A 23,664-nucleotide genomic window follows, 5' to 3' on the forward strand; every position below is an offset into this window, starting at 1 on the left:
AGGGGCCCTTGAAGCTGATCTGAGGGTGGCCCATGAGGACTGTGGGGCACCTATGCCATCTACCTTCCACAGGTTCAAGTCCTGCCCCTCCCTCTTCTTTGTCCTCCAGGCCTGACTTAACATATTCCTCCTCGCCCTCCGCATCCCTGGAACGCCTCTGTCCAAATCATGGAATCCCTCACACCATAGTGGAGAACTGGGGGAGGCTGAAAGTGGCGCAAGGAGCCCTGGTGGCACAGTGGTTAAGCTCTTGGACCCACCCGCCGCTCTGAGGGAGAAAGATGTGGCAGTCAGCTTCCGAAAAGATTACAGCCTTGGAAACTCTATGGGGCAGTTCTACTCTGTCTCATAGGGTCGCTATGAATCAGAATTGACTTGATGGCAATGGATTGAGAAGTCAGGTGGTATGGGCAGGGTGCCCTAGACCAGGATTCAGCACCCTTGAGCCTTAGTCCTGCCCCCAGGTTTCCTAGCCATTTCCTTTGGGAAGATCACCGTCCCCTCTCTGGACCTCAGTCTCCTCATCTTTATGGTGGAGACACACCTGTCTTCCTCCCAGGGCTGTTGGGAGGACAGGTAAGAGGGTAATCCTACTTTGTAACAGTAGCTGATGGTTATTGAGAACTTCTATGTGTCAGCCCCTCTGCTAACTGCCCTTTATTTTCCAACCTGCTGGCCCTTCCCGGTAACCCCACCAGAGAGGTGCAGATATTATCCCATTTCACGGAGGAGGAAGCCGAGGCCTCAGTTCACATGGAGTAACTTGCCCAAGTGGCAATGACAGGATGGAGCTCAGTCTTGCTGTTAATAAGAGAAAATGCAGGGCCCCGAGAGCCAGGCCATGCTTCTGCCGGGCACTGTGGCCTGGAACACCAGTCCTGAACCATGCTGGGCCTCAGCCTCCTCATCTGTGAAAGGGGTGATGACACCGCCTTGCAGATGATTTGTGCTTTGCATAGTGCCTGACACATCCTCAGTGCTAAACAAATGTGGGCTGAAAGGATGGGCCACATAAGCCCGGGGATGACTGGCTTTGGGAATGCATTGTATCCATCTTGTGTTCCTTTCCCGATCTGTAGTAGCAGAAAGAAGAAACTGCTGCAGGAGCGAGAGGTGATACCACAGAGCTTATCTCAAAGTTTCCTCCTGGCTGTCCCCAGGCTGTGTCTTAGGGCCTTGCTCCTTCCTCCCATGAGCAGAGACAGCCCTGTGCCAGGGTACAGGGTTTGGCAAGTGGAGAACAGGCTAGATTTCAGTCCCTACTGGCCCTATCAGCTGGGTGCTCTTGTGCAGTGAACAACCTGCTCATCCCTACATGGCTGCCCTGCCCCTTTTGACTGTTTTAACTCATTTGGCCTTTTGAAGCTTCAGATGCATGGAGAGGTTAGAGAGACCCTGAGAAATTTAAAGCCTCAGCTGGCTCCTGGCTCTCTGGGAGGCAAGGAGGGGTGGGGGTAGGGGAGTCACAAGCTGGAGTCACATCTGCATCACAGCACCACCCACCACTCAGCACAGGGCCTGCACAGAGCAGACGCTTAGTGGATGTTTGAGGAGCTGCCCTAAGTCCCATGTGGACCAAGATAGAAAACATACAGACAAGTGCAGGGGGGAATCAAACGCCATCCAGCCTGCCTACCTCAGCCCAAACGCCTTGGCCAGGAGTGACTTTTCTTTTCCACCTCCTCTTTGATTTGTCTATCTGAGGGCCATGGCAAGAGGCAGATGGAACTTTGGGGCTCCATGTGCCAACCTCTCAAATAGCTGCTGTTGAGCTGTTCAGAATGTCTCTTGGAGAGAAAAAGTCCCGCCAACAGCAGGACTGCAGGCACCAGGAGGACAGCTCAGGGGTACATTTGTTCCCACCCCAGAGGGTGGTGCCCCAGCCTTCTGAAATTTTCCTGGCTTTTTTTTTTTTAAGAATGGACTGAACTTCATTTCTGCTGGAGGAAGACTTGCCTATCGCCCCCTAGTGGAGAATTGGTGGAGCATCCCTCTAGTGGAGAATTCCTGCATTCCTGGTGTATCACAGGACAGGACCACCTTCTGCCACCACACCCCTCCTCAGTTTACTCAGCGTTTCTACAACCATATTCTTATAAAATCTTTGCCACAACTCCCATGGGGCATCATTTGCTATTGCCACTATTTTACAGAAGTGGAAACTGAGGCTCAGCAAGAGGGAGGGGCTGGCCCAAGGTCATACTGAGCCAGGACTAGACTCCAAGGTACTCTCCCCTCTATCTAACCATCCACATCTGGTCCCACTTCGTGAGTGTCCTTGGCTTTGGCCAGCTGATCACCTGCTTGCACAGCCACATAGCCTGGCCCTTCCCAGCCTTCCAAGTGCCAGAGGTGCCCACTCTGGGTAGATCAGTCTTTCAACAAATAATCGCAATAACACCCTTGCTGGTCTCCCTACTGCAGCCTTGCCCCCTTTAGGCCATTCTCAACAGAGCAGCTAGAGTGAGCTTGTTAAAATTTGGGTCAAGCCATGCCCCTCCTTTGCTCAGATCCTTGTAGTGGTGGCCTGCTCGCTCAGAGTAGAGGCCATAGTCCTTTTGTGATCTCCCCCTTTCCACTTCCCTCTCTGACCTCATCTTCCTCCCACCTTCTCACTTCTTCTCTTCAGCCACATAGGCCTCCTTACTGTCCCTCCAACACACCATTCACCCTCCTGCCTCAGGGCCTTTGCACTTGCATCTCTCTTTGCTTAGAACTCACGTCCTCTAGACGTTCACAGGACTTAACTCTCTCTTCCTTTAGTCTTTATTCAAAAGTCACCTTTTTAGTGAAACCTCTCTATCTAAAATTTTACCCCCCTCCCTAACACTTCTTATCCCCTCCTCTGCTTTATGTTTCTTCTTAACACCTATTGACTAGCATACTGTACATTGCATTTTTACTTACTTGTCTTGTTTTTTTTCTGTTTGCTGCACTAGAATACAAGCTCCAGAAAGGCAGGGGCTTTTTTCTGTTTTGCTCACAGCTGTATTCTCAGTGCCTAGAACAGCGCCTGGCACTTAGTAGGCACTCACTCAATACCTGGTGAATGGATGCAGGGATGAAATATTGAGTGTCTGCTGCCTACCTGGCATCAAGGCAGACACATCCCAGGTCTTCCCAGCACACCTGTGGGGCTTCCCCACACAGTTCTGCATTTTCTCCCTCAGGAAAGTTCTCCACTCCTCCTCCCTTGGCCCCCAATGTCGTCTTCACTCCCCTCACCCCAGCTCTCCCCAGCCCTAAAACCACCTCTCAGCCAGGTCTGGTCGCTGGTCTCGGTGGACACACATGAAAGTGTCAGTTTAACTGAAGAAAGAATAAACCTGCATCAGTGAGGCCAGCTTCAGGGCTGAAGCGCTCACCGCACTACCGGGGAAACCAAGGCCTGGATGGGGAAGGGCTTTGCTCTTTGAGTCTGTGGTAGACATAGGACTGCTCTTGGGGCTCCTGCCTCCTGGTCCAGCCTTGGGAGTTGTGAGGACTGGCCTGAGGGCTGGTCCCTGTTCAACTCCCTCCACGGGGCATGTGCTTATCAAATGCACTGAGTAATGCTGGCAGCTGCCCAGTGACCGGCCTGGAGTCCACCCACACTGTTTGAGGCCCCATTTCACAGGGCCTAGGACTAGACGTCAGTGGGAGCAGTGCCTCTGAGGATGCTGGGAAATTCTCTAACATGGTCAAACTTTTTTGCACACAAATCCCCTGGGGATCTTACAAAGCAGATTCTGGCTCAGCTAGTCTCAGGTGGGAGCCGAGAGTCTGCATTTCTAGCACCCTTTCAGGTGAGGCTGGTGCTGCTGGTTCACAGCCCATGCTTCGAGGGTGAGTGCCTAGTCCTCTGGTTCTCAAACCTGGCTGTGTATTGGAATCACCTCGGAAGCTTTAAGAAGTATTGACACGTTGCCCCACCCCGAAATCTCCTGATTTGACTGGTAGGGGATGCAGCCTGGTCATCTGGATTTTTTAAAGCTCCCCAGATGGTTCTAATGTGCAACCAAGTCCGAGAACTGCTGGCCTGGCTCAGGGCACATTGTTCCTGCCACCTGGGGCAGCTGTCCTGTGGGAAAGCAACCCACCTTAAAGAGAAAGGATTTGCTGGCCCTGTGAAGATCAGTGAGGAGCTGGGAGAGCTGCACTCCACTCCCAGTAAGCCTCAGGAGAGGGAACCTCCCAGGATTGAATGGGGGCACAGGCGCTGAAGGAGAGGGGCCCGTCCAGGGCAGAGAAGTGACCAGGAGAGGTGGACTAGCTGATGGGCCCACAGAGTCCAGATATTTGGCTTCCTTCTTGACCCTGACACTGATAGGAGACATCACTCTCCCGCCGCTCTTCAGCCCCAGCCTGCCTAGTGCCTGTATCAGCGCACTGGTCCCCAGCTACCCGGGACCCGCATAATTTATGTGTGTGCTGCCCCCTCCCGCAGACTTCCAGCTCTCGGTGGGCAGGGACCATGTCTGATTCATCTCTGGCTCCCCCAGCCCCAGGTCCTGCTTGCTGGGGGCAGAAAGGTGTGTGGGATTGAGTGTGTTTCTGGGGGCGCAGTGGGGCTTGGGGTCTCTGTGCTGCCGAGTTCCTGGCACCCAGCGAGGCCCATGCATGTGGCAGTAATTGTGAAGGTAAATCTTGTTTGGTCTCCTTGCAAACACTTGGTGAGGCATTCCATAAATATGTCAGGAGCAGCATTAAAATTTGATGGCAGGCAGCACAGGTCGGGACTAGCACTGTGACTTCCCAGCAAGGTATGACACCTTCACCTCCGTCTCATTAGTCAGCGAAGGGGGACGCTAGGGCCTCAGCACTGAGCTCCGCCAAGCCGGAGGGGGAGGGGGGGTGATTTCTTCAGAGGAAAATCCCTGGCTGCTCTGAGGGACAGGCCAAGGTCTAGGCCACAGAAAAGTGAAGTTAGTCAGCTTTGGGCTGACTCCAGGCTGAAAGAAAGGGTCCCTGTACACCCTGGGCATGTGCTGGAAGGTTAAAGAGCCTCTAAGCTGGAAGGGGCTGGGGCTGTTTTTGGAGTCTGTGAGCTGGTAATAGGGACTGGGGACTCGCTTCGGCTTTATAATCAGCCTGGTGGAAGTTGTCTTTTTGCCTCTGTAACATGAGCAAGGGTGTGGGGTTGAGCTTATCGTTTAAGCAAGCAAAGGATCATTTGGGTGGGAGTCAGGGGAGGAAAAGCGTTCTTAAGAAACCAATTTTGTCTGTTCCCCCTATTGACCATTTGGGGAAACTGAGGCCAAGGAAACCTGGAAAGGATATGCCCAAGGTCACGCTGTGATAGAGATCAAGCTAGATCAGGGGTCCTGACCCCCAGCTTGAGGCTTTCCCTACAATCAAGAATATTGGACATTTGTTGAAATATGAGAAAAACATCTGGAAATATGTTTACATGAAAAGCAAGCCCTAGAGCATCCATTTATTCACCACACAGAGCATGTGCAATGTAACTGAGTCAAGCACTGAATAACTCCTCACATTTGTATAAAACCAAACGCACTGCCGTCGAGCCGATTTCAACTCATAGCGACCCTCTAGGACAATGTAGAACTGCCCTATAGGGTTTCCAAGGCTGTAAATCTCTACGGAGGCAGACTGACAAATCTTTCTACCACAGAGCGGCTGGTGGGTTTGAACTGCTGACCTTTCAGTTAGCAGCCAAGTGCTTAACCACTGTGCCGCCAGGGCTCCTTCTCGAGTTGTGCGACACCTTTTAATTTACAAAGGACTTTGAGATGCATCTCTGTTATTTAGTCCAGTGAGCATTGTAATAACCACATTGCAATTGAGTAACTCTGGTTCAGAAGTTTGGTGAGTTGTCCAAGGCCACTTGGCTAAGAAGTGGCTGAGGGAATTTGGACGGGACTGACTCTAAGCCATGGTCTTCCTACTGCTTCACAGTTATCAACAAGAGCGCCTGCCACCGCTGTTTCCCTGTCTATGCAGAAAATTAGCGCCTGTCTTTTTATGATTATTTACAAAAGCCAGGATGTGGTTTGGAGCTGTCAGAGAGTTTCAGTTTATTGGCCAGTGTTCTACATTAGCAGCTGGCCTTGTGGGGGAATTCAAAGACAGGCGTTTGGCCTTTGGCTCGTTCTACACCAGGACAGACTCCTGCTTCCTGTTTGAGAGTTGCCGGGGACAGACCTCGCCCCCAGGTTCCCCTCCAGGGGGGACTCAGGTAGTGCACATTGACTCTCCAGAATACAGCTGGGATTGGTGGGTGGTGGATGGGGACAGATTTCAGCTATCCATCAGATGATGATGCTTGAAAGTGCTTCAAGGCTTCCAGCCCAGCCACTTCCCACAGGAGGCCGTCCTAGATACCCCAGCCAGAATGAATTTCACCTTCCGCTCTATTTAGAAACCTGCCTGGCCCATTGCTGGTACCTGAATGTCTAGTTCTGGGTCTAAGAATTCCCTTCCATGCAGGGAGTTCCCTGAGGACTGGGGTCTCATTCTACGAGTGTACTCCCCTGGGGGCCTAGCACAGAGCTCTGCATGGAGAAGGGCCGCTGGGAATGCTGAATTGAATGGATTTACCAGAATGCCAGCCCTGAATCAGAGAAGTAATGTTAACTCCAAATTCAGTGTATGAGGACAGTGAGGAACTGTAGAAATTTGGGGGCAATGTTACTGTTTAAATCATTCATTCTAGCTCCAAAGTCCCCCTGTGTTATGACTTGTTTACATGTACAAATCCGGCTTAGGCAGGGTACACCAGAACCTAGCGAGTTTACCAGGCCCCCATCACAGATCTGTGAACTGGATTTTCTTGGTAATACAGTTCAATGTTGTTCCAACTGAACTCTGTGGAACCTGGGACCTGGTGGTTGAGGTCATGGGTATGGAGGCTTCTGGCACCGTTCTGGTTATACAAAGAAATTCTTCAGGCTTACAGGCTGAGCATCTTCCAATGGTCAAATGGGTGCCAAGAAGAGGCATCTTCCCAACCCAGATTTAGCCCTGGGAATTCAGTCTGCCTCTTTCCTGAGCTGTAACCGTCAGTAGTTTTTGCTCCTTCCTTTTAATTACTTCTGTGCTCTTTGGGAGTGCGCCAACGTGGCTCCTCAGCAAACATGGCCCACTTCTCTCTCTGCTTCTGTCTCCATGCTTCTATCAGAGAAGAGTAGCTCCTTTGTTTTATGATCTTCCACTCTGGATGTTTGCTCGTTGATCCAGCTTCAAGGGCCACTCTTTCACTAATTCCCCCTAGCATGGACTTCATGACATGTGTCTTCGTCATCTAGTGCTGTTATAACAGAAATACCACAAATGGGTGGCCTTAACAAAGAGAAGTTTATTCTCTAACAGTCCAGTAGGCTAGAAGTCCAAATTCAGGGCTCAAGCTCCAGGGAGAGGCTTCCTCTCTCTCTTGGCTATGGGGGAAGGTCCTTGCCTTCAGTCTTCCCTTCGTCTGGGAGCATCTCAGCGCAGGAACCTCAGGTCCAAAGGACGCACTCTGCTCCCGGCACTGCTTTCTTGGTGGTATAAGGGTCCCAATTCTCTGCTTACTTCCCTTTCCTTTTATCTCTTAAGAGAAAAAAGGTGATGCAGACCACACCCCAGGGAAACTCCCTTTACATTGGATCAGGGATGTGACCTGGTAAGGGTGTTACAATCCCACCCTAATCCTCTTTAACATAAAATTACAATCACAAAATGGAGGACAACCACGCAATACTGGGAATCATGGCCTAACTAAGTTCATACAAACATTTTGGGGGGGAAATAATTCAATCCATGACAACATGTTTCTGTTCTGACTCTGAAAGAGGCTGGCTCCAAGACCATCTGTTGGGCACACGTAGTGCTCACTCAGCCAACATTTATGTTGTGGGCAGGTCCCTGTGCTGGGGGAGTGGGGCTGTGGGTTACCTGTTGGTCACCAGTGATCAGCCTTGGTTCTTGCCCTTGAGGAGCAGCCATAGACTCACCAGCAGGGGAAGAAAGAGAGGGGCACAGATGACCCTGAGTCTGGGCAGAAGGTGCTCAGAGCCATAAGTGGGGTGGACCCAGGCTGGGGGCTCAGGGGAGGGTGGGGGAATGGACTCAGCTGGGAAGATCGATCCAAAAAAGGCTTTCAGGAGGAGGTAGTGTTTGAGCTGGGTCTTGAAGAGTTGGGGGATTGGGCTCAAGAAAAGGAAGAAGGATGGCTTTTGATGAAGAAGTAGAGATGGGTACCATGGAGTGTGTGGGGGGGTGGGTGGTGGGGAATGGCAGGTAGAGCAGTCAGCCTGGACCATGGTGTATGGCAAGGGGGGCAGTGGAAGTGTGCCTGGGAAGCTCAGTGAGAACCAGACCCTGAAAAGCCTAGAAAGCCACCGTGAGGCTTCTGGGCATTGTCTTGCAGGCTCGGTCCTCACCAGCGTGCTGCCCTTGGGCACTTCCAGGTGTGGGAATTGCAGTGATCCAGGAATTGGCATGCCAGAAACTGGCAGCTCCCCTGCTCTGCATACATACACACAAATCAGGTGCTATCTTGCACATAATAAGGTTGCAGGGAGCTGTTTGCACACTATCTTGTCCATTGTTTGCTTAGATGAGGGTGAGGGTGGGACAGCTCTTTGGAATGAACTCAATCCCATGGCTTCAAACCCCAGCAGGAGAGTGGATTGAAATTGGACGAGAACTGCTTGAAAGCTGCCACAGCAGAACCAGGGTCTCAAACTGAAATGCCTGCAGGAGCCAGGCAGGATCCAGAAAGAATGGACGTTGGCCCCAGGGTACAACAATTCTAAACCTCTTATCCTCTGGCTAATGACATGCTTGCTAATAAAATGCTGGGTAGCCCATCAACATGTTTCTGCCGGCCCAATGTACCCCAAGGGCCCCAGTTTTTGCCTCTGATGGACCACCAGCTGGACCATCTGGTCTGGCATATGATGGGGGTGCTGTCATGACCAGTGGGGTTCCCTGAAGGGTCCTTGTATTCTGGTTTCTGTAATTGCAGACTTTAGGGAGTGGGCTAGAGACACCGCAGCCTCCTATTTTCGAGGACAAAACAGAGGCCCAGAAACATCACCCAACTTGCCTCACAGCTGGCCAGTGGCAGAGCCGGAGTTCAGCCCTGACCTCCACCCCGGCTTCCCTGGGCCAGTCCAGCACTGCTGTCCAGCTAGGAAGCTGTGGTCTCCAGGAGAAACAGACGTGAGACTCATTCTGCATTCGCTCCCTGACTCTCACCCTCTCTCTTGGTTTTTCTCTTCCCTGTATTTCTGAAGGCCTCCGTGGCTGGCCTGAGCTGGTGGGAGAAGAGGTTTTTCCCAGGAATGGATCAATGCCCTGCGTGCTGGGCTGTCTGGGTTGACAGGGCTGACCTTTCCTCAGCTTGGATTTTCGTTTCCCTGTTGGGAGCCCAGGAAGGTCTTGCTCTGGAGAGAGGCCAGGTGAGAGACTTTGGCCTCTAAGAGAGCAGGCTGGGGAGGGGTTGCAGTGAAGATAAGAAAGGGCAGACTCTTAAAGCTGAAAGCCTTTTGAGGTCATTTATTTAAATTCCTCATATAAACACCCCCTTTTCAGATGAGAAAATTGAGGCTTGGCAAGGTGACTTGCTCAAGGTCACCCAGAGAGGCTTTGTCAGAACCCCAGAGTGCACAGAACATATATGTATATATATACACAGAAGGCTGTTTGCATCTGCGGGTGGTGCTGTAGTTATGGTCACTACAGTCATAGGCAGCCTTGTACAACGATGCCTGAATACCTGCTTACACCTGAACCTCAGCACTGTCACGTGGTTCTACAAAGCCACGGGAGGTGCTGGACAGAGCTCACAGCCTCTCTCAAATCTCTCCTCCCTCTTCCTCTGCTAAGATTTGCTCTCCAAGCCCAGTTTGAATCCTTCAGAAATGAACTTGGCTGTGAAGTCACTTTGAAAGACTTTCTGTATGTTAATTACAGCCGGCAAAGGTCGCAAGCAGAGGCGGGAGCCCACCATCTGCAGACGGGGTCGGCCCCCAGTGCGCTCTGCAAATCCCCATCATCTGGCAGGTGTCGTTTTGGGTTAATTAAGAGCTTCACTGAGCTCGTTTACCTGTCACTGCCGAGAATTTTAGGAAACTTTGACTTTCTTGCCATCTCTGAGCTTTGGCGAAGAGGAAACTGAAAATGGCTCTGATTCTGGCAGTTTCTCTGCCCCTGGAATCTGCAGCACAACCGCGTTAAATGCATTTTATCACGGTCCCCTTTCAACATTTTATTTTAACCAGTCCTTTCCAGCCACCTCATTTTACAGTGGGCTCTTCTGTATTTGGAAGGCAGTGCTGCTTTGGAAAAACCCACCGTTTCTCCTAAATCACGTAAGCCTCTGCTTCCTGTCCCTCTGAGTCTTTGAGGAAAGACCGTACATACCTCTAGCTTTGTTCTACTTGGTGGCTTTGGAGATTTTGATTTGGGGGTCAGGAGTGTCTTTCAGTAATCGAGGTTTGGGCCGTGAGTGCTGAATCTCAAAGCTCTATGCTCATGGAAGATGACTGGGTCAGATCCCCAGACAACTGGCTTCTCGGTTGGTTAAAACACTCCCTTCCCAGGCATGAGAGAATTTTCTGGAGGTGATGATAATGTCCCATATCTTGATAAGGGTCTGGGTTGCACAGGTGTATGCATTTGTCAAAATGCAGTAATAGTTCATTTCAGATTTATGCATTTCATGGTGTGTTAGCTTTACATCAAAAGAAGAAACTTGTAAACAAACCTGGAACTTTAGTTAATGATATGCATGCTAAAGTACGGAGGGGAAACTGTCGATGTTTGCAATTTACTTTGAAAGATATAAAAAATAAGATGGATGAAAGGCTAGAGGGCTGGATAGTGACATGATAAGCAAGTATAAGAAAATATTGTTGGTAGAATTAGGTGACATCTACACAGGTGCTTATGATCAGGTTCTTTTAACTTTGCTGTATATTTGAAAATTTTCAAGCATATTCGGGGTGGGGGGCTACTCACTGGCCCAGCTCATTGGGGTGTTGGGGTGTTCCTTGGGACAGTAGAAGCACTAGGGCCTGGGTCCCAGGCCTGGTTCTGTCCCTGACTGGTTGTGTGACCTTGGGGGTTATGAAGTTGAGGGAAATGATGGATAAGGTTTGTTTCAGCCCTAATAATCTGTGACTGTGGGTAACAGTGGGGTCCCTGGGTGATGTAAATGGTTGACATGCTTGGATGCTAACTGAAAGATTGGAGGTCAGGTCCACCCAGAGGCACCTTAGAAGAAAGACCTGCTGATCTACTTCTAAAAAATCAGCCATTGAAAATCCTGTGGAGCACGGTTCTGCTCTGACACGCATTGGGTCGCCATGAGTTGGAGTCAACTCGATGGCCACTGGTACTGGTTTTCTCTTAACTTGGCCAACACTTACTCACCCTTCCCACCCAAGTCCCTCTGTTACATTTGCCCAGAACATTCAGAACTTTCCCTCTACAGCACTTAGCATGCTCTGTGCTTATATTTTTAATTGTGCGGCTAGTTGCTTAAGGTCCCTTCCCAGCATACCGTAAGCCAGGAAGAAGAAGATTTTGGCACGCATTTTGATGTTGAAAGAGTTCTTAGGGGCTCATATGTGACCAGCTTTAGACAGCCACAGGATGAGTGCTATGTGCCTCCCAGATGGGGGCCTCACTGCCTGCTGAGTGGCAGCAAGTGGACATGAACTGGCACCCCAACCAAGCCTCACCAAAGCTTTTCTGTTAGTGCATAAAGAAAAGGTTTCCCAATTTAAGAGGAAAGTATTTTCAAGGGCTGCTCAAAAGTGTGGATCAGTTAGAGGAAAGATGCAGGGGCCCGTGGTGTCCTCTGTGCTGGGCAAAGTCACTAGAAAAGACATTTATTGTGTGATCTTTGCTTGGGGCCTACTGGCTGCACCTCTGGGGGCCCTAACAATGAGCCAGAGTGGGGACTTCCATTTTCTGCCCTTAGAATATGATCCCTGTTTGACAACTTAACAACAAAAAGACAAATAAGCCAGTCATAAAATGGGCAAAGGACTTGAATAGACATTTTACCAGAGAGGACATTCAAATGACCACCAAACAGATGAAAAGATGCTCAGTGTCATTAGCCATCAGAGAGGTGCAAATCAAAACCACAATGAGCTACCATCCGGGTGACATAGTGGTTAAGAGCTACGGCTATTAACCAAAAAGTCAGCAGTTCGAATCTACCAAGTGCTTTTTGGAAATTGTATGGGGCAGTTCTTCTCTGTCCTATAGGGTCAATATGAGTTGGAATCAACTCGATGGCAGTGGGTTAGTATGGCTAAGATTAAAGCAAAAAACAAAAAAACAAATGTTGGTGAGGTTGTGGGGAAATTGGGAACTTTATCCATTGCTGGTGGGAATGCAGAATGGTACAGTTGTTGTGGCAGTTGGTACAGTGTGGCAGTTCCTCAAAAAACTAAAAATAGAACCACCATGTTGTTAGGTGCCATCCACTTGGTTCCAACTCAGAGCAACCCTATGTACAACAGAACAAAACACTGCCCAGCCCTGCACCACCCTCATGATCATTGTTACGCTTGAGCCCATTGTTGCAGCCACTGGTCAATCCATCTCGTTGAGGGTCTTCTTCTTTTTCACTAACCCTCTACTTTACTAAGCATGATGTCCTTCTCCAGGGACTGATCCCTCCTTATAATATGCCCAAAGTATGTGAGACGAAGTCTCTCCATCCTTGGTTCTAAGGAGCATTCTGGCTGTACTTCTTCCAAGACAGATTTGTTCATTCTTTTGGCAGACCATGGTATATTCAATATTCTTTGATAACACCATAATTCAAAGGCATCAATTCTTCTTTTGTCTTTCTTACCCTCTGTCCAGTTTTCACATGCATATGAGGCGACTGAAAATACTATGGCTTAGGTCATACACACCTTAGTCTTTAAAGTGACATCTTTAATTTTCAACCCTTTAAAGAGGCCTTTTGCAGCAGATTTGCCCAGTGCAATGCATCTTTTAATTTCTTGACTGCTGCTTCCATGGGCATTGATTGTGGACCCAAGTAAAAGGAAATCCTTGACAACTTCAATCTTATCTCCATTTAACATGATATCACTTATTGGTCCATTTGTGAGGATTTTTGATTTCTTTATGTTGAGGTGTAATCCATCCCAAAGGCTGTGGTCTTTGATCTTCATCAGCAAGTGCTTCAAATCCTCTTCACTTTCAGCAATCAAGGTTGTGTCATCTACATATCACATGGTGTTAATGAGTCTTCCTCCAATCCTGATGCCCCGTTCTCCATATAGTCCAACTTCTTGGATTATTTGCTCAGTATTCAGAGTGAATAAGTATGGTGAAAGGATACAACCCTGATGCACGCCTTTTCTGACTTTGAACCATGCAGTATCCCCTTGTCCTGTTCGAACAACTGCTTCCTGGTCTATGTACAGGCTCCTTATGACCACAATTAAGTGTTCTGGAATCCCCATTCTTTGCAATGTTATCTGTAATTCCTTATGATCCACACAGTCGAATGCCTTTTCATAGTCAATAAAACACGAAACTACCATATTACCCAGCAATTCGACTCCTAGGTATATACCCAAAAGGCTTGAAAGCAGAGACACAAAAAGAGACGTGTATGCCAACGTTCATTGCAGCCCTATTCACAGTAGCCAAAAGGTGGAAACAACCTAAATGCCCATCAGCAGATGAATGGATAAACAAAGTGTGGTACATACATACAATGGAATACTACTCAGCCAGTAGGAGAAATGAAGTCTTGATACATGCTACAATATAGATGGAGCTTGAAGACACTCTGCTGAGCGAAATAAGCCAGTCACAAGAGGACAAATATTGTATGACCTCACTTACATAAAAAGACAAAAAAGGCAAAAAAGTAAGAAAGAAAATGAATATGATTCCTGCACATGAGGGACATCATTTTGTGCCTGTGGATGTTATAGCTCTGTTGTCTCCTAGGTGCTCACTTCCTTCTGCTTGGACTATTGCAGCAGCCACCTGGCTGGTCTCCCTGACTGTAGGCTCACCTCCTCCTGTCTGACCGCCAGGTTCTGGCACTCCCGGTCTGAAGCCTTCACTGGCTCCCCAGCCCTAACAGGAGGAAAGCGTAACTTTCCTGACTGTCCCCCACTCTATTGGCTGGCCTCTGCTGTGGCCTCGCCGAAGATCTGTTCACACTCTGAACAGTCCTACCTCTAGCCCTCTGCTTGTGTCTGCAATGCCCTGCCTCCCTTCTACATATCGAACTCCTACCCATCCTTTCAAGGCCCAGCTCAAACACTCCCTTCCATTCCAGAAAGCCTCCTTCTGTGCTTTGCCCGGACCATCTTAGCTAGATGAACCACAGTTTTCTAAGCTGCTGTTGTGAGGAAAGAAGGAAAGAAGGTGCCTGCTCCTCAGATGTGATGAGATGGTGGTGAATTCAAGCAAGGGAAATGAAACAGAGAAGTGGAGCCCCAGACCCAAATAAGGCCAGGATCAGGTGGGGCCCACCAAGCAGTGAGGAAGGGTCTTCCTTCCCTGCTAAGAGCACTGTGGCTGCTGAGGAGTGAAATTTAGGCCCAGCAGGCAAGATGGGCCTCTAGACATCACTTGGTCTGATTTATCCTATGACAAATGGGGAAACAGAGGCCCAGAGTGGGGAGGCAGTGTCATAAAGGCAAGAGGGTTCTAGCCGGGAGGCAGGAGACTGGCCTTGGAGTCCCCTCCTGGCCTGAGAAGCCCCCTCACCTTTCTGAAGCTCTGTTTCCTCGCATGTAAAATGTGGACACTTGTACCCATCTTGAGCTTCACAGGGTTGTCAGGAGGGTTAATGAGATCCTGGATGACAAGGAGGACTTGGTAACCAAAGTAGGGTCCTTATCATGGCCAACATATGCTGAGCATCTGCCAGGTACCAAGCCCTCTGTGTATTATTTCATTCAGTCTTCACAACAACCCCATGAGGTTGGATCTGTTAATTTTCCCCATTTTACAGAGGAGGAAACTGAGGCACAGAGTGGTTGAGTGATCTGTCAAGGTTCACAGAGCTGAGAAGAGACAGACCCAGGATTTGAACCCAGGCAGTCTGGCTCCAGAGCCCTAGCTCCCAGCCTCTGTGCCAGACTGAAGGTCCACGGGGTTCAGTGGCAGCTGCCTGCTGCTTCCTATCCTGGGTAGGCCAAATCTGTAAGCAGTCAGCTTCCTTGGTAAGTGAGGATCTGGCCTTCCCATATCGCGTGGGACGAGGGTCCCTACTCCCAGCCAGGTTCCCATGTGGCACTTCAGATAGACACCATCCCAGAGTCCCTAACAGGTGGCTGGATCAGCTCCTGGGTCAACCTCAAGCCTGGAGATGGTCAAGCTCCCCTTACCCAGAGTGCATCACTCTAATTGGGCCTCTCACAGGACAGGGGCTCTGTACTGAGGGTGCCACCAATGCTACCACTCTTACCCACCAGGTAGGGTGGGTCCCTGTTGGGTTCATTTCTTCCACTGAGAGGCAGGATGGGGTGGTGGATGGAACCTGGGCAATGGGTCAAATGAACTGGTTTGAATCTAGGCACATAGTAGGTGCACAGTGCTCCCCTGGCTATTGGTAGTAATAATGGGAGCAGTGGTGCTGTCCAGAGGTCTGCTCTGGAAGTGTGTCCCTGGTTGGTTTAGGAGTTCCCATGCTTTCATTCATTCATTCAACAAATATTCACACCCACTAGATGCCAGGTCCTGTGTTAGATGCAGAAGAAGCCTTGCTGGTACAGTAGTTAAAGTGCTTGGCTGCTAACCAAAAGGTCGGCAGTTCGAACCCACTAGCTGCTCTGTGGGAGAAAGATGTGGCAGTCTGCTTCCATGAAGATTGTAGCCTTGGAAACCCTATGGGGCAGTTCTACTCTGTCCTACAGAGTCATTATGAGTCAGAATCAACTCTATGGCAGTGGGTTTAGTGGGTTTTGTGTTAGGTGTTGGGATAGAGACATGAACTAAACTGACAAAACTTCCTGCCCCATGGACCTTACATCCTAGTGGGGGAGGCAGATAATAAACATGATAAACAAGGGCTGCTAGAATGTGATAAATTCTAAGGAGAAAAATAAAGCAGGAAAAAGGGATGGGATGGAGCGAGTTTCCGTTTTAAATGTAATGGACAGGGAAGGGCTCACAGGAAAGATATTTGAGCAAAGCCTAGAAGGAGGTGAGGCAGAGAGCCATGGGACATCTGCAGGAAGAGAGGTGAACCACTAGTGTTTTTTTGAGCACTTCCTGTCTGCTGTGAATGGGACACTAATCTGGGAGCAAGAGGGATGGGACACAGGGTGTGGAGGGGAATCAGGCCCTGACCTACAGGGACAGCCACCCCATGCTGCAGGTCCGTGCAGGCGAGCTCAGGTCAGTGTGGGCTGAGCCTCAAGGGGCAAATCCAGTGCTGGGGGATGAAAGGAGATTAAATCCCCCTGAAGAGGGGCAGGAGGCGGCTTCCCAGAGGAAGAGGCATCTGATCAGGGTTCTATAAGGCCAGGCAGGGTCCTTCCAGGGTGGAGGATGGTGGGAGACACTCTAACTTAGGCACTTCCTCTAAAGGAGGGATAGTGTGTGTGGCCCTTTTCAGGCCTCCAAAAGGCAAGGCTAGTTGGGGGTGGAGGATAGGTAAATGTACATAATTATCTAACTCCCCCTGAGTAGACTGAAGGAGCAATGGTGGCACAGTGGTTACATGCTCAGCTGCTAAACGAAAGATGGGAGGTTCGAACTCACCAACCGCTCTACAGGAGGAAGATGGGAAAGTCTGCTTCTGTAAGGATTTACAGCCTTGGAAACAGTTCTGCTCCATCCTATAGGGTCACTAGGAGTCAGAATCGATTCAATGGCAATGGATTTTTTTAGTAGGCTTGAGACTTGCACATTTATGTGCTAGAGACCAGGAAGGCTTCCTGGAAGAGGTGGTCTTGGAGCTGGGTCTGGTAGACAGACACGATGCTGCTAAATAATGATGCAGAGATGGCCTTTGTCAGAGCAACCCAATGCCCAATGCTGTCAGGAAGTGCCTCTGAAGGGGTGGCTCCTTGGGTGCTCTGAGCCAGGAGGGGAGGGCGGCTGTCCCTCTTCTCCAGGCTGCTCTGTCTCTCTGCTCCCCCAGCCTACCCCTGAGGAGGAGGAGGAGGAGGAGCTGGGGCACTGATGGATATGCTGAGGCTGGGCCCAGCACTGTCACCACACTCTCCCTCTGCACACCGCAACCTGACACCCTGACCACTGAGGCATAAAAAACAGAGAATTGGAAGGCTCAGCCTGTCAGGCTGGGAGTGGCCCCCAGAGAGGCCTGAGGAGGAGCACGTGTGTGTGTGTGTGTATGTGTGTGTGTGTGTGTGTGCGCGCGTGTGCGCGCGCGCACCTGCGCGCGCACTCTCATGCTCCGCCTGTAGCTGTGTGTGGAGGGGGAGGGGGCCAGTGAGCCCACGGAGACGGTGGCCCCCCAGGCCTGCCTCATTATTCCTGCCCCACCTCACAGAGCCCCAGGGGCCCCACTTTGGCCCTTCATATGCATTCTTGGTGGGAACCAATGTAGACATGCGTGGGCTGAGGGTGGCCTCGTGGGACAATGTAACTTCTGTCATCGCCGCCAAAGAGGAGCCCACATGCTCTGTAACCAATGGTTTAAAATGCTACGCATAGCCAGCTACCTTCCATCTTTCCCTGCCCCACTCCAGGGCCTCCACTGGACACACCCTGTGCCAAGCCTTGGAGGACCCACGGATGAGTCAGGGCCAAACCCTGCCCTGTGGGAGCCCCAGAACCAAGGCAGTGTGAGGGCAGGAATTTAAAATCCTACTCCTCGTGACCTGGTTGATGGTCAAGAGGCTCTTCGTGGGCTGAAAACAAGAGCGCAGGGAACTGCCGAAGCAGGCACCGTGGCTCCAGGGGCAACTAGGGAAGCAGGGAGACAGAGAAGAATGAAACGGCCTCCAGTCCCACCAAGCACTTCCTTCCCCACCCTGGCACAGCTTACACTTCCCTGCCTGAGAATGCCAAGAGTGGCCAGTAGCAACCCCTTCCCCATTCCTGGAAGGGGAACCACTCCTTCTTCTGTGCTCCCTCAGCCTTTGCTTGTCCCTTCGTTTTAGCAAAATGCCGTTTTGCCGCCTCCTGGCAGAGGGTCTGGGTTTATGTCTTACCTCGTCCACTGGGCTGGGGCCCTGTAGCGGTCTCTCCTGGATCCACGGTACAGGGGCCAGGCCAGACTAGAGTTGAGGTCACCTTTGGCTTCAACTCAGGGAGTATGTGGGGTGTGGGACTGAATCCACACTGGGTTCCTGGTGTGGCCTCAGCCAGGGCAGAGATCCAAGCGGTCTGGAATTTTGGACTTGGGTAGGTTATGTCCAGGCCATTCTGTGAGAGACCTTGGCATCAGTCTCCTCACTTGTAAAAATGGGTCAGTAACCCCAGGGAACACCTGGGCTTGATTGTTCCATAGCACATTTATGAGAGGCTGATATTCAGTCTCCCTGAAGCAAAAAAAGATTTTTGCAATAAATGCGGACAATGCCAATGATGGCTATCCACTTAATAAGAATGTGGACCTGACTTGCCTTCTTTGGTTATGAAAAGTACCTGCAGGTCATGTCAGAGGTTACTGCCACTGGGGCTCAAGCTGGCTGGGACCTAGGGCCTTTTCTGAACTTGATTTGACATTTGGTTCCTGTTTCTCTCTCCGCCCATGACATGCAGGGAGTGAGTTTTCCGGGAGCCCCTACAGCCACCCTCAGTATTCTACGTACAATGACTCCTGGAGGTTCCCCAACCCGGGGCTGCTTGGTGAGTACCGGAGGAAACCCTGTGTGGCACCTGTGCCACCCGGGCCCCCTCACTGGGCCCCCTCACTGGGGCAGGGTCTCTCAACATCTTGAAGTCTGGTCATTGAGGTAGGTGGGTAGCTGGCCCCAGACACGAAATACGGAGGCTGCAGTGGGGGCCTTCAGGCTCCCATCTCAGCTGTTTTTGGTGGATAAGGGAATATGGCACAGAAGCGGAACAGAAGGGGGAAAGAGGAAGGTAGGAAAAATGCCTGCCCAATAAACCCGTTGCTGTCGAGTCGATTCCAACTCATAGTGACCCTATAGGACAGAGTAGAACTGCCCAATGGAGTTTCCGAGGAGTGCCTGGTGGATTCAAACTGCCAACCTTTTGGTTATTAGCTGTAGCACTTAACCACTATGCCACCAGTGTTTCCAGCTGCCCTTTAGTAACCTGTATTTCTTTGAAATCATTAAGTATTCATGTGAGAAATCTCTATATCAGAGGTACCAAAGAAGCCAACTCAGGTCGATTGGTAGTGGCTGCCTGGAGAGATGTCTTGATGAGGATGCTGAGGCTCAGTGATTGATTAGTGATGTCTGCCATTGACACCACTGGAGCCAGCTCCTTTACAAACTTAAGAGAGAAGCTATTAATTCCTTGGATCCTTAATTATTTTAGGACCAAGAAACATAGGCATCATGAGAAAAACAATGACCTAGTGTCTTCAAACTCAAGTTGCCAGGCCGTGGGTCTGTGAAGGAGGCCATGAATCTCAGCCTTGGCTACTTCCCAAATCTGTTTTGGCTATTAGGACAGACACACATACAGACATCATCCCTTTCTGGCTACCACCATTCCATGCATGTGGGCCTCAGGCTGCCAAAAGCATCTTGGTGCGTTGTGCTACCTTGAGGATGAAATAAGGAACAATGCCAGTTAGTGTTCCAGGACTCCATACCTGGGAGATTCAAGCGTTTCAGAAGACTAGGCTCTTACTATCTGTGGCCTCCTTCAGGGACTGGATCTGTGGACTAATCTCTCAGACAACTAAATGTTTTTCCTTAAACAAACCCCCGAGAGGTCTTGCTCTAAGTTGGTCCAGCTGTCAGTCTCACCAAACAGGAGGCAAATTCTGGCCCTGAACCAGGGTCTTCTAGTGAGGGGGTCGGGAGGGGAGAAGAGAGAATAAGGGAAAGGTGGGGAGGCAGGGGGAGGTGCCTGGGGCCCCTCCCTAGAAATCTGCCTCAGATCGGGAGACCCACAGGAGATGTGGCACGAAGGACTTCTGATGGAGATGTGACCCTCAGGGAGGCCATGTTGCCCCAGCCACCGTGTAGCACTGTATCCCTTCCAGACGGGGTGTGTGTGGGCTGGAATCCAGGCCACACAAGGCACAAAGCCCGGAGACCTGGCATAGGGCTGCAGCTGCCCAGAGGAGGCACCTTTTTCTCATATGTGTGAGGTGTCTTATAAGTTGGTAGTGGCCCTACTTTGCCTGCGAATTCCAGAGACAGAGAAGGGAAGGAGCCACTCAGACAGGTGTAGCAAAGGGATGGGGTAGGAGGTGGGGTGGTCTGTGGTGTGTGGGGCCACAGCATGAATGCCAATCTGAGAGGTTTAAACCTGACTGTGTAGGAAGATGGGAGCCAAAGGGGATAGGGAGGGAAGGGTGGAGCTAGACTGCATGTGAGGCCTCTGGGTAGACTCACCCTGCCTACATTTTGGTTAGCAACCAGAGCGTTAACCATTTGTACCACCAAGCCAACCAAAGCCAGTTGCCATAGAGTCATTACCAACTCATGGTGACCCCATGTGTTGCAGAGTAGAATTGCACTCCATAGGGTTTTCATGGCTGCGACCTTTTGGAAGTAGATTGCCAAGCCTTTCTTCCGAGACACCTCTAGGTGGGTTTGAACTGCCAACCTTTTGGTTAGCAGCCTAGCCCTTAACTGTTTGCACCACTCAGGGGCTCCTACCCTCCTGCCAGGGGTGTGGAAACCTGCTCTGAGTCTCCTTGGTGTTCCTGCTAGATCTATGAGAGCTGAGGAATGAGGCAAGACCCCCTCCTTATAACACACGCTCACACACATGTGCTCATACCCTCACAGACATTCACATCCACTCTTGCACCACCTCCCCCACCCTGCTGACACTGTGGCCACCTGCTTGAAGCTTCCTACACAGAAATAGCCGCAGGGAGGATCAACAATGACATCTAACGAAGAAAAAAACACCCCTTGCACACTGGTTTAGGGGGAGAAATTCCACCCTCTGTGTCCCTCCCCAAGAGCTGCCTTGGGGTGCCCAGTCGGCCAGCCAGGGCTGCCCATGGCTTAGCATCCCAGGTGCCCCCGGGCTGGGCCAGAAGCGGGAGGGAACAAAGGCCACAAAGTCAATTAGGATTAGAATGGGAGTACCTGTGGCCTCCATAAAGGGATTAGTGAGCGAGTGGGAGCCTGGAATGACTGTGTCAAGAAGTAAATTGATGATAATATGAATTAAAGAGGAAAAATGACAGAAGAAAGGACAAGTTTATTCTAGATGGAGGTCTAAGGGACACCAGGAAGACAAAGTGCTCGGTGACGTGAGGTGATGTTTTCATTTTTCACGTTAAATGCAAGTGTTTTTGATTTCACCGAGGGGCCAGGGTCTGGAAAGTGGTGGTTTTCACACTGGACGGCCTGGCAGAGATTACGTTCTGAGAAGGGAGTGAGCCAGAGCTAGTGGCCAGAGGCAGCTTGGGCAGGAAATTCTGGAGGCCTCCACTTCCGCAGAGTGTTCACTTCCATTTCCTGTTCCTGGGGCCATTTGTAGGGGCAGCCAATGTAGTTTTTTTCCGGAACGGTGGCTGTATCTGCCCTTGTGCCGTGTCCATGCCTGAAGGGATGGCTCCTCACACACACCCCTCTCCCCTAGGGTTGTTGGTAGGCTGGTGCTGCAGGTGCTCCATGGGGGACTGTCCTGATGCTGTCCCCATCCCAAAGAAGAATGAGCAGAGGGAGGCTGACAGGCCACATGAGTCAGTGCTCGCAGCCAGGCAGGTGACAGAGGAGGATTCAGAAAAATCTGTCTCTGGGATTGGTATCTGTGCCTTCCCGAACAGCACAGGGAGACACTGCCTGCTCCACCACTGCTGTTGGTGCCTAAGGCTGTGCTGCCTCTGTGAGGAACGGTAGGCGAGGGGTGTTATATCTGCTAATCAGGGCTGGGTTTAGGGGCGAGGTGGCACATGCTCCAGTGTCTCCCCTCATCCCCCTCTTGATTACATACTAGCTATATGACCTTGGGAAACCCTGGTGGTGTAGTGGTTAAGAGCTATGGCACGGCTAACCAAAAGGTCAACAGTTCGAATCCACCAGACACTCCTTGGAAATTCGATGGGGCAATTCTATTCTGTCCTATAGGGTCACTATGAGTGGGAATTGACTCAACAGCAGCAGGGTTTTTTTTTTTTGTTTTTTCATCTGATAGGCTAGCAGAGGCACTGATAGTTCAGTGGTAAAATTCTCGCCCTCCATGCGGGAGACCCAGTTTGATTCTCGGCCAGTGTACCTCAGTGAAGCCACCATCTGTCTGTCAGTGGAGACTTGTGGGTTGCTATGATGCTGAATAGGTTTCAGCGGAGCTTCTAGCCTAGGACAGACTAGGAAAAAAGGTAGCTCCTGGAGACCTTATCCAAAGTGTGTAGTCAAGGAAAGCAGGCTGGACGCAGTGGGAACCAGCACTGGGCACATGGACCCTCACGCCAGCTCTGTCCTGATGCCACTGGAAGGAGGTCTGCACCTTGCCCTTCTCCCACCTACACACAGACCCCAGTCTCTGTACATCCAAATCTTGCTGTCCTCGAAGCCCAGCCCAGGGTTGCATCTTCTAGGAGGCCTTCTCCTGCCAGAATAATCTTGCCTTCCCCAGAACTCTTTTCTCAGAGCTCTGACCCCCTTCAGGTCAACATTTGCCCATTATTGCCCAGCCCTGCATTCAATAGGTGAGTTAGGTAGTGAATGGACAAACGAACGGGCAGGAGGTCTTCACTATGGTTTGCTCACTCAGTATTTGCTGAACAAACGAACAAGAATGTACATCAGTGCTGCTGTTCATTACTCGGCAAACCCAGCTGAGCACGGTTCACGCACCAGACTCTAGGCTGGGTGCTCGGAGTGAATATCCAGCAGAGCAGAGCCCAGCCTCTACCTTTGCTGGGATGGGGGAATCACAGAAAGAAGTGATTGTGTGATACAACCTGCATCGGGGGTAGGTGTGGACAGCCCAGTGGAGCTTCCAGAGGAGGAGACAGTGTCATTGGAACTTGAAGGTGGTGTAGAAGTTTAACAGATGGGAAGGTGATGAGGACACAGACAAGGCTGTTCCGGGTAGAAAGCACAATATATAGAAAGGTGCAGAGGCAGGAGCGTATGATAAAATGGTACCCTGCTAAGGCTGTTTCGAGGTTTAAGTGAGATAATATATATGGTGGACATAGCAATGTCAGGCACAGAGGGAGTGCTCAGCCAGTGGTAGCTGCTGTTAGCATCATGTAGTATGTCTGAGCTGCCAAGAGTTTCCTTTCTCTGAAGTGTGGTATGTGAGCATGGGAAGGGGAGGTGGTTGTTGGAGGTAAATCCAGAGAGCTAGGCAAGGGTTAGATCACAGAAAGTCTGCACGCCAGACTAATGAGTGAGGACTTCTCATCCTCTAGGTTAAGGCCTGGCAAATCTTTTCCGTAAAAGGCCAGAGAGTAAACATTTTAGGCTTTGTGAGCCATATGGTCTCTGTCCCAACTACTGAGCTCTGCTGCTGTAGCAGAAGGCAGCCATAGATAATAGAGAAATGAATGTGCATGGCTGTGTGGCAATAGAAACGTTATTGACAAAATAGGAGCTGGGCAGGATTTGCTGTTCAGCTCTAGGTGATGAGGAGGCCTTGAAATCTTGT

The 23,664-nt window shown here is 50.5% G+C and overlaps 1 protein-coding gene across 4 annotated transcripts in view; it reads left to right on the forward strand.

Annotated features, from left to right (window-relative positions):
- PAX5 (paired box 5) overlaps positions 1 to 23,664 on the forward strand; it is a 200,154-nt gene that overhangs the window by 170,461 nt on the left and 6,029 nt on the right. For all 4 annotated transcript variants that reach the window (XM_064291723.1, XM_023545128.2, XM_064291725.1 and 1 more), the window contains one exon: positions 18,664 to 18,750. In XM_064291723.1, the coding sequence (XP_064147793.1) occupies positions 18,664 to 18,750 (87 nt within the window). The remainder of the gene's footprint in view (positions 1 to 18,663; positions 18,751 to 23,664) is intronic.

This window comes from Loxodonta africana, chromosome 9, assembly GCF_030014295.1.
Source record: "Loxodonta africana isolate mLoxAfr1 chromosome 9, mLoxAfr1.hap2, whole genome shotgun sequence".
Lineage (NCBI taxonomy): Eukaryota > Metazoa > Chordata > Mammalia > Proboscidea > Elephantidae > Loxodonta > Loxodonta africana.